Genomic DNA, 10307 nt, shown 5'->3' with positions numbered 1-10307 from the left:
ATGAGTGTTAGGCGAATCGTAGGGCTAGCAAAAGTGCCGATCCTTGTGGTTCTGTCTAATCGGGAGCTATCGAGGGCTATCTCCTCGAGCCTCTCTACGGGTTCTGCCCCCGTCTGGTATTCTTCTATGCTCATGGTCTATAGATGGTCATCCATATCCAGCATCACAGTATAGCATTCGCGTGTAGCTATTTGATCCCCTCGCAATTCCCCTACTCTGTTCTCAGTGGGAAATTTGATCATCAGATGGTAGGTTAAAGTTATGGCCTTCCATGAGTTAAGGGTAGGTCGTCCTATGATGGCGTTGTAGGCGGAGGAGCAATTGACAACAAGGAATGTAACATCCTTAGAGATTTGCTATGGATAATCCTCAATTGTGACAGGCAATGTGACTACGCCAAAGGCATATACTTTTATTCCTCCAAACCCAACGAGTGGAGCGTTGGTTGGAACTAGACATTCTCTGTTGATTTGCATCTGTTGAAACGCTGGGTAGTAGAGAATGTCTGCAGAGCTTTTGTTGTTAACCAAGACCCAGTATGTGTTATAGTCTCCTACCTGGATGCTAACGACGAGCACGTCATCATGCGGGTGGTGAAGACGTCGAGCATCTTCTTTCGCGAAACTAATGATGGGGCTGTCGACCCGCGGCATCTTCGGGACAACGCCTGTTAGCTGAACATTCTGAACCATTTTGAGGTAAGTCTTTTGAGCCTTTTTGGATGAGCCAATGGTTGTTGTGCCTCCCATAATCATCCTTATGTCTCTTAAGGGAGGTCTGGATCGCTTGTTATCTTGTCATAGAGCCTGCTCTTGAGGAGGTGGATCTGCTCTCTCCCTGATGACGGACTTCTGCAACTTTCCTTGCTTGATGAGGGCTTCGATCTGCTGTTTCAAGTCATAGCAGTCGATTGTATCATGACCGTGATCAAGGTGAAAATGGTAGTATTTGTCTCTAGACCGTTTGTTGGGATCTCCCTTCAGTTTTCCAGGGAAGGTTAAGGCTCCCTCATCCTTGATTTACATTAGGACTTGGTCAATTGGGGCAGTTAATGGAGTGAAACTCGTGAACCTACCCGTAGGGGGCTTAGAGTGCCTGTCATCCCTTCGTTCTCTAGTTCTTGCCATCTTTTGCCTTCTGTCCTATCATATATCTTCCTGTCTTTCTCTCTTCTTGGGTTTCTCCTCTCAGGCCAGAAGCGCGTCTTCAACATTCATGCATTTTGTTGCCCTGTAAGCACATCTGACATAGTCTTTGGGTTCTTATATAGCGAAAATTGGAACTTACCCTTTCGCAGCCTAATCGTGAAAGTGGCTACGAGTATTTTGTCGTCAGCTTCATCAATTAAAAGTGATTCTTTGTTAAAGCGTGCTATATAAGACCTCAGTGTCTCATCTTCCCGTTGCTTGATGCTCATCAGGCATGCAGTAGACTTTTTATACCTGTGTCCCCCAATGAAGTACGAAGCAAACTGGGTGCTTAGCTCCTTGAAAGTACTGATGGAGTAAGGCATCAATCTACTAAACCAAATTCTTGTGGAACCTTTCAGCATGGTAGGGAAGGCTCTGCATATGATCTCGTCTAGTATTCCTTGTAGGTGCATCAGGGTTTTAAAGGTCTCCAGGTGGTCTTAAGGGTCCTTGGATCCATCGTAGTTTTTCACCTGCGGCATACAGAACTTTGGCGGAAGGGGGTAGGACGAGACAGATGCTGTGAAAGGCGAGTCAGTTCGATGGACCAGGTCATTGAGGTCATTAGACACCTGTCCTCTAAGGGCGTGCATCATAAGGTCCATCTGTTCCTTCATCATCTGCATCTTTGGGACTATGTGAGGGGAAGTCGTATCTAAGCCAAATGGTCGGCTGGTATCCTGTCGCTCTTATCTGCTTGGGGCGTTGTTGCCCTTCAGCCTTTCTTGGTTCCTTTTTTCAGCGCTGGTTCCTTCTTGATCTTCTTTTTGGGTGTTCAATGCTGCGTTTTTCTGGCACAACTATTCTTCCAAGTCATGGTTTTCTTGGTGAGGCGATCTACGGCAGCGACAAGAGTTTGAACTTGTCTCTCGAGGGTAGTCGTGGGTGCTTCATCTCCTTGAACGTCATTGGTGGTTGCCATTGAGAAAGTGAGCACCATGCAACTTTTTGTCCAAGAGGCGATAATATGGCTTACAAATCGCAGCTTTTCCCACAGATGGTGCCAACTTATGATGTCGAAAAAACCATTAGTAAGTCACACGGTCCTCACGCGCTTGTAACAAAACTTGCACAACAAAAAAAGAAGACCTTACAGAGAGCACCAGTGTGGTGTCGACCAAATACCCTCCGAAGGTCAAGTTAGAACTTCTCATAACTCTAGAGCGCCAGAGCTGGGGTGAATTATGCTTACCTTGGTTTGTGAGGGTATTAGGGCTTTTATAATAGTAAAGGGTTGACCTCCCTTCCTTGGGTTAGAAGTCTTTTCCTTATAGGAATCCTTATAAGCGTATATTGTGGAATCCTTTCCTTGTAGTAGACTAACACTGAGCGTGGGGCACAAGACATTTCCTTATATGCATATGCATGGTGGCCAAGTCAAGATTATGTCAGAACCGTCAGCCTCGTGTATCTCCTTCAGCTTATTGGCGTTAACTTTTCATCATCCTTATATTCACCTCGTTAGCTTAAAGCCGTAGACTCCCTATTGTTTTCACTTGTTGATGGACATAAGTAAAGCCGACGGGTTTGTTTGGAACGTCGCTCTATGCCTTCCCATTAATGAGCGTATACTTACAATTTTACTCTTACCAAGGACCAAAGTGGGAATCGCGTGAAAATGTAGGAACAAAAATGTAGTTTTCGCCAATATTATATACTCCCTCTGCCTCAATTTGTTTGTGTAGTTTGAAAAGTCAAACTTTTTAAGAAAACATCATTTATTATTTTGTCTGCCTTATAAAAATATATAAGTTTACAAAACTACCCTTAAATAAATTTATCAGTTTTTTTTTAAAAATTATTCTTAATGAGGCAACTAAAAAGGTGCCCCAATTAGATTGATTTTTTAAATATTTGTTAGTTTTCTTTTCAAATAGTTTTGAAAATAAGGTAGGGGTATAATAGGAATATTAGTAAATTAATGATTTTTATTTTTAGAAACATGATAATATTTTGGGACATCCCAAAATGGAATAGAGGACAAAAAAATTGAGACGGAGGGAGTATTATATAATAAAATTTGGGTTTTAAAAATGGTTGGTGTGTCGAATGTCAATCCCACATAATTGCCACTTACATTGATTTTTAATCATCGTTTTACAATTGACTAAGGACACGTTTTGCTCCACAGTACAAATGGATGGACATTGGTCCAATGAGCCCAAAACAATGAATTTGTTAGGGAGTGGGCTTGACACTGAATGTTCAATGAGTTAGGATGATGCAGATCACAATAGGTTAGTTATTGAAATGAACAAGACAAACAGTTTGAACAAGAAAAATTCTCCTCAGTCAAGTTTGAGGAAGATGTGTTCTTATATATGTCACTTAGTCTTCTACAAAAGTTATAGTTCTTGGTTACACAATGATTTTTCTCTGGTTTTTCTCATGCCCCTTTCTGTAAGGGAATTCATCCCTTTTATATTTCACTTCTCTCTTTCATTTCAGCCCTCCACGTGTAGATCAGATTGCTAGTCTTGATACTTGTTCCATCAATACCTTCCTGATTCTTTGTGGGTAGTTGTAAGGCTGAAAATTATTATTCAGGTATCACTTTCACCTTAATGCAGTCAGGAAGTTAGTTGCAGAGCATTTAATGCGGTTGTAGCAACTTTCTACCCAGATATTTATCAATTTTCTGTTGACTCATATCTTTCTAAAGCTTATCCTTCCCAGCACGGTTGCTTGCTACCCAGTTCTTGATGAGTGGTCGGACATTAGGCCTCCACTCTGTCAGCCGAGGAGGGATTGTTCCTCGAACAACATTTCATACTCATCGTGACCAGACTTCTTTCCTGGCCCAATAATCTATCTGTCCTTGCTAGTATTTATCTGTTCTCGGGCTATTTGATGTCCTCAGGCGCGGCTCATGACCCAATATCTATATTTGGGCCCTTCATCCCTACAGTACTTTTTAAAGTTTTTTCTTGTTTTCTTTTTTTAGTGGTTCTACTTCTTATCAAAATTTTAGCAACAATTAATTTTTAATTATAATTTTACTATTATCTTATTTATGATTTTCAACACTCTTTAATTGTTTTTATCAAATTTTTAATAATTTTTTTAATTTTTTTAATTTTGGTTTTTTTTAATAGAACCACCAGATATTTTATTAACAAAGACACTATCAAAAATAAATTTTAAATACAATACAACTCTACAGGCCGTATGCACTTAGTGGATGGTAGTTGGGAGTCTTGGAGACAATTCGGGATCTATCTTTTCCGAGATTTTTATTTTTTATTTTGAGGAACCAATCGGAGAGAGATAATATATATATATATATATATATATATATATATATATATATATATTTTTTTTTGAGAACAACCAATCCGAGATCTTAAATCACACACAATGTACTCTCTTTATTTATGGGGTTCCTTGCCAACACAAATTCCATTGCCATTCTTTCTCTTTTCCTCAATTGTTATCCTCTCTTTCATTCTTATCTTTTGAAAAAAAAAAAAAACTGGATATAAAGTATAAACAAACCTTTTATATCCTAAATAAAAAAGAAAGTTTATCACGTAAAATGTCAAACACGATTTGAAACATTGCTCAAGGTAAGATTTCAGAAATTTCTTTTCATTCCCTTACCAATATTTGATTCATGCATGTTGTTATGAATGTGGCTAAATCAAATTATTCTTATAAACTTTTACTCACACTCTCACCTATTTCTCTCAAAATTTCTTTGTTGTTCTTTGTTCATTGCTTTTAGCTTAAGATCAATTATTATTATTATTATTTTGGGTGTAATTAGGGGTGTTCATAGGTTGGTGTATCTAGTTTCGAAAGGGTTTTTTGAGTCACACCATCGACATTTGTTTCCTAAAAATCTGAGAACCATTGTCGCATAATTGGATTGATTTTTTGCAACTTCAATGGCGGCTTCCAATTACACGGTAGTTGGCGGCCACCATCACATGAAGAGAGAGAGAGAGAGAGAGAGAGAGAGAGAGAGAGAGAGAGAGAGAGAGAGAGAGAGAGAGAGAGAGAGAGAGAGAGAGAGAGAGAGAGATTTGGAACGAGAGGTCTAGAACTTTCAAGGATTCAAATCCATTACCCACATAAGAAATCAACCACAATCAAACCCAAAACCTAAGATCTAAATTTTTTTTACAAAACCCACTCCCGAATCCAAATAAGGAGAGTGGAGTTATGAGTGTCTCACCTTCAAAGTTTAAGGAGCAAATGAGAGGTAGATTTGGATTGATTCAATTTAGGAAGCAATGGATTTAGGATATATATATATATATATATGGGTTGAGTTCAAGTTACACCTGGTGTAACTCTAAGTAATATTACACCACTCAATATTTTTTAATTGGATACGAATTTCAAATCGACTGTTGAATTACATTATCTTCATATATTCTCCATGCTTGCAAAATTTCAAGGTGATCAAAGATCAATAGTTATGTTATCTATCAATTGTATAAATTCGAATTTTTGTAGTTTAAAATAATACATAAAGATGAGTTTATAGATCGAATAATAAATAACATCCGATTGGTATGTTTAAAACATATAGAACATATAATCCAACGATAGAATTTTCAAAATATAAATTCATTAACAAGTTATTAGGTGGTATAACTTGAACCCAACTCTCTCTCTCTCTCTCTCTCTCTCTCTCTATTGTGTGTGTGTGTGTGTGTGTGTGTGTGTGTGTGTGTGAGAGAGAGAGAGAGACTTGGTGACTCGGTCCGGATCGGCTTGAACACCCCTATTTGTAATGTTTCCCTAATTCCCAAATAGCTTTTTTTTTTTGTGTTAGTTTCATACTCATAATATTAAATTTCATCTTTTTATGTTTGATTTTTATTTGTGTAATGTTTATTTATGCTTTAATCGATTCAATCAATTTTCTTCCATAGTAAAATTTTTAATGTTACTATTCCTTGTTTTTTTAATCATATTAGGCTATGCTCAAATGCTTTGATCACATAGTACTACGAAGAATAAGAACTATGAAAGCAATGCTTCAATTTTGCTTATCCATAGTCTCAACAACAACCCAATTTTTAAAGGTATGTTCAATATGCCCATATGGATGAAAAGTAGTTTTACATGTCCATAGAAGAGAAAAATATTATATTTTTCTCGAAGATTTGATTCACCTTGCAACCAATAACTTGATGGAAAAATTAGAAATGCAAGGAGCTGGCCAAACAAACTCTAAAGTCAAGTGGCCACTATCATTATTAAAGACTCGATAAAGTATATAATTCTTCTCTAATTAGGGATTATTTCAAATTAAACCCTAAATTTTAATTTTTTAAAAATAACATAAACTTTTTAAATTATTGAAAGTACAGCCATACGCTATAGCATTTTTTTTTATATAATAAAAATACCTAATAAATAAATTTGATTCTTTTTCTTTGTGGTCTTCGCCGCTCCCCTCAAAAACCATGCCTCAGATGGCTTATCATTTCAAGGATGTTGAGTTTAGCTAACGTCAGTTGCCTTAAGTTCTAGAGGTGGAAGAGATTCACAGTTCAGTACTCTCTCTTTTGTATAATTTTAGGGTTTTTCATCAGAATTTAGTGAAAGGTAGACCTGGGCTTATTTGTTAAGTTTTTGTTGATGATTTTTGTAAATTGGGCTAAATTTTTCTTTTATTTTCAGATTGGTAAAGTTTTATTATTGGGCACATTTTTGTTATCATTTGGGCTTTTTTTTTTTTTTTAAATAAATAAATAAGAGGGTCAAGCTTTTGAAGGTAGGGGGCAGGTCAATTTTCGAACTAAACGAACAGACTGATCAGCTCCAATAATGCAAGCCTCATTCCTACAGCTGACATGGGCCAAGAAAGCCCAAATGCTGTCCAAACAAGACGAAGCTAAGCAGTACTCTGAGTTCTCTTTCAACAAGCCTTGTTAGCCCGGTGGAAAGGTAAACTATCCATATACAGGCCAATCTACACACATCAAACATGTGGGGTGTTGATTGTGCTTTAAGGGCAACCCAAAATCTGGATTCCTTCCACGTAAAGAACTAGTTATCTAAGGAAAACGACTCTCTTCTTAAATCCAACATTTACATGAATCACTTCCCATTTTCTGGCTGAGATATTTGGCTCCTAAATTTGAATAAGCCAACTGAAATAACGTCTCTAACGGTCATTCTTTCCCTAAACATTCTCTCTTATGTCCTCTTCATTCCATCTGTGACACATGGTCCCATTCCCAACAGTCCAAATCAATTTTACTAGGATTTAAGGAGGTTGTATTTGCAGGACAAGTGAAAAAACATATAATATAGATCAAGATGGACAAAGAAGCAGGAAGATGCACCAATGCTGATATACTAGGTTTATAAGTTTCAATACCTACTCAGTAGAATTAAATTCTTATTTTTCAATTCATTAGTTTTTAGTTTCAACTCTCATATCCTTTGTGGGTTTTGCAGATTTATCTGTTCTGTCATCAGGGAAGCAATCACATTTGAATTGTCATAGCGATGCATGGAATGGCTCTTTGGTAAGTATAAATTAAATTTAAAGTTCCAGCTCCTATTATCTGTTTCTTTTAATCACTATGTGAGGGTTTGGATAAAGTTTTGTTGCTGAAAGTGGTGAAAACTGATTGTTGCTGAAAACACTGTAGCAAAATAATTTTTAAATATATAATAGTATCGTGGGACCCATTTTTAATATTTTTTAATTGCAAACAGTACATAAACAGTGCAAGCACTGTTCATGCATAGTGATTTTTTCTCCAAATAGTCAATAAATCCGGCTGAAGGAAAAAAAAAAAAAAAAAAAAACTGAAAACGCAACTTATAAAACGCAACGCAACTCTACAATGGGTCCGTTTGGATTGAACTTATTGCTGCTGAAACTGAAAACTGAAAACTGAAAATACTGTAGCAAAATAATTTTTAAATGTGTAAATAGTACCGTGGGACCTATTTTTAATATTTTTAGTGCGTAAACAGTGCCAAACAGTGCATAAACAGTGTTTTTGTCTCCTGAACAGTAAAATCACATGATTTTACTGTTCAGGAGACAAAAACACTGTTTATGCACTGTTTGGCACTGTTTACGCACTAAAAATATTAAAAATAGGTCCCACGGTACTATTTACACATTTAAAAATTATTTTGCTACAGTATTTTCAGTTTTCAGTTTCAGCAACAATAAGTTTAATCCAAACGGACCCAATGAGTTTTGTTGCGTTGCGTTTTATAAGTTGCGTTTTCAGTTTTTTTTTTTTTTTTTTTCTTTCATGCGGTTTAATTGATAGAATTTACTGTGCAGAGACAAAAATTACTGTTTACACACTATTTTGGTACTGTTTCATGAGACTTACAGATATTTTATTCAAAAAAATATTAAAAATGGGTTCCACGGCACTATTTATACATTTAAAAATTATTTTACTACAGTATTTTTAGCAACAATCAATTTTCAATAACAATAAATTGTATCCAAATGGACCCATAGTAATTTTAGCATTCTTTTACTAATGCTAGTATTGTAACTATTTCTCTTTATATATGGATAAAAATTGTTGCATACACTCTGATATAAAATTCTATACATATATAAAACGTCTCTGGAGTGGTTTTTCTTTAATTTTTTTTTTTTTTTTAACTTGGTCACTAAAATTCTTGTGTCCTTTTTATTGTTTTATATTATATTGAGTCCGATGGAGATTAAAAATTAAAATTATTTCACTATTCAGTTTATTTTTGCTATTATTTATAAGTTCTATTGCATTTTTTGGCACTATTCATGAGCCTTACTGTACAATTTTAACTAATTTTTATATTTATCTACAGTACTTTTAGCAATAATTTTTCAATTTTAGTAAAATAAGTGGTATCTAAACACACCTTAAATTGTGATGATTATTGTTGTGTTATGATAATTGTTAAATTATTAATTCTGGGTACAAAAACAACAATTTATCAGTTTATTAGAACATTGGGGTCAAGTAAATTAGTTTTTTTTCACTGTGGTACAGACTGATCTTAATGAAGCACATTCAAGGAATAATATCCGGAACAAGCAAGTCCTACTGGGGGCTGACTTTTCAAAAGAGGAGCAGAAGATTCGCAGTGAGCTAGAGATGGATATAGAAAGAGATTTAGAGCAAGAAATTAAAGATGGGATATACCATCATGCCCTCAGGTTGCAACGGCTTTACCAGCAGCGAAGGGAAAGGAATGGAAGAGAAGTATCTGCATTATTTGAGACACAAAGTCAACAAATAAAAAACAATAACAAAACACTTCTTGAGGTAGACATAAGCATAAAAATGGAAGGAGGAACCAAAATTGAAATAAAAGAGAGCAAGAAAGAAGCTCCTGAGAAGGGTAGGCCAGGGACTTCAAGATCAGAAAATGTGCAAGCAGTACTAATGGCTCCTAAGACCAAGAAGTTCGATTGGGCGAAGACTCTTCGATCCAATGCAGGTCCTATTGTTATTAACAGACAAAATAATGCAAGCTTAACTCTTGCTAGAACACCAAGCAATGGCCACAGCCGCTACTCGAATCTTAGCCTTGACACTGTTAGGAGAAATTGAACTAGTGCTTCTGGGCTGCTCAAGATCAAAGCAAGCGGTGAGAACAAAATACATGAACAAGGATGGAAAGTTTGACATCGTTTTGGACTTTCTGATATGAAAAATAATAACGATACTACGTGTGATTTTGGGTCATGATATTGCTGTCTTGGGAATAAGTTTATTCTTCGATGAATTGTTATGCGAATTATTGTAAAGGGTTTGTTGATTATGAAAGGGATTTATTGTATTGTTATTTTGGGTGTTGAGCTAACCTTTTTTTATGTAAATAATAAATTGTATATTTTGGTGAATTTGTGATCTAAGCGTTAGGCAAAAGTTGCATTAAAATATTGATGACACATTTATGGCTGCTGTGAAGATAGGAGAAAAAGAAAATAGAAGAATATTTAAAGTGGAGTCTCATAACATTAATTAATCGTACCAATCCCAATGGCATTAAATAATCCCAACATAATAGTATTTTTTTTTTTTTCCATAGCTTGCAGACATTTAAGAGGCCTGCAGGAATTTCTAGAAGCTTCATAAAAAGAAAAAGGCAGGCAAACCAAAAATGTGACAAAATTGTGAGATT

The 10307-nt window shown here is 35.9% G+C and overlaps 1 protein-coding gene across 2 annotated transcripts; it reads left to right on the top strand.

The window, feature by feature from the left end:
* Positions 1 to 4649: 4649 nt before the first annotated feature.
* On the top strand, positions 4650 to 10008 carry LOC111989172 (uncharacterized). Of its 2 annotated transcripts, XM_065779003.1 has the most exons (6): positions 4650 to 4756; positions 6119 to 6226; positions 6922 to 7094; positions 7438 to 7512; positions 7611 to 7681; positions 9170 to 10007. In XM_065779003.1, exons 4-6 carry the CDS (start codon positions 7470 to 7472, stop codon positions 9731 to 9733), a joined length of 678 nt encoding a protein of 225 aa, XP_065635075.1. In that variant the 5' UTR covers positions 4650 to 4756; positions 6119 to 6226; positions 6922 to 7094; positions 7438 to 7469; the 3' UTR covers positions 9734 to 10007. The 2 variants fall into 2 exon arrangements, with proteins under 2 accessions (XP_065635075.1, XP_023876729.2); XM_024020961.2 differs by lacking the exon at positions 6922 to 7094 and having other exon boundaries at positions 9170 to 10008.
* Positions 10009 to 10307: the final 299 nt, after the last annotated feature.

The sequence above is a fragment of the Quercus suber genome, unplaced genomic scaffold (genome assembly GCF_002906115.3).
Source record: "Quercus suber isolate HL8 unplaced genomic scaffold, Cork oak 2.0 scaffold_11, whole genome shotgun sequence".
In the NCBI taxonomy this organism is placed as follows: Eukaryota; Viridiplantae; Streptophyta; class Magnoliopsida; order Fagales; family Fagaceae; genus Quercus; species Quercus suber.
This window is presented reverse-complemented; position numbering and strand designations above follow the sequence as displayed.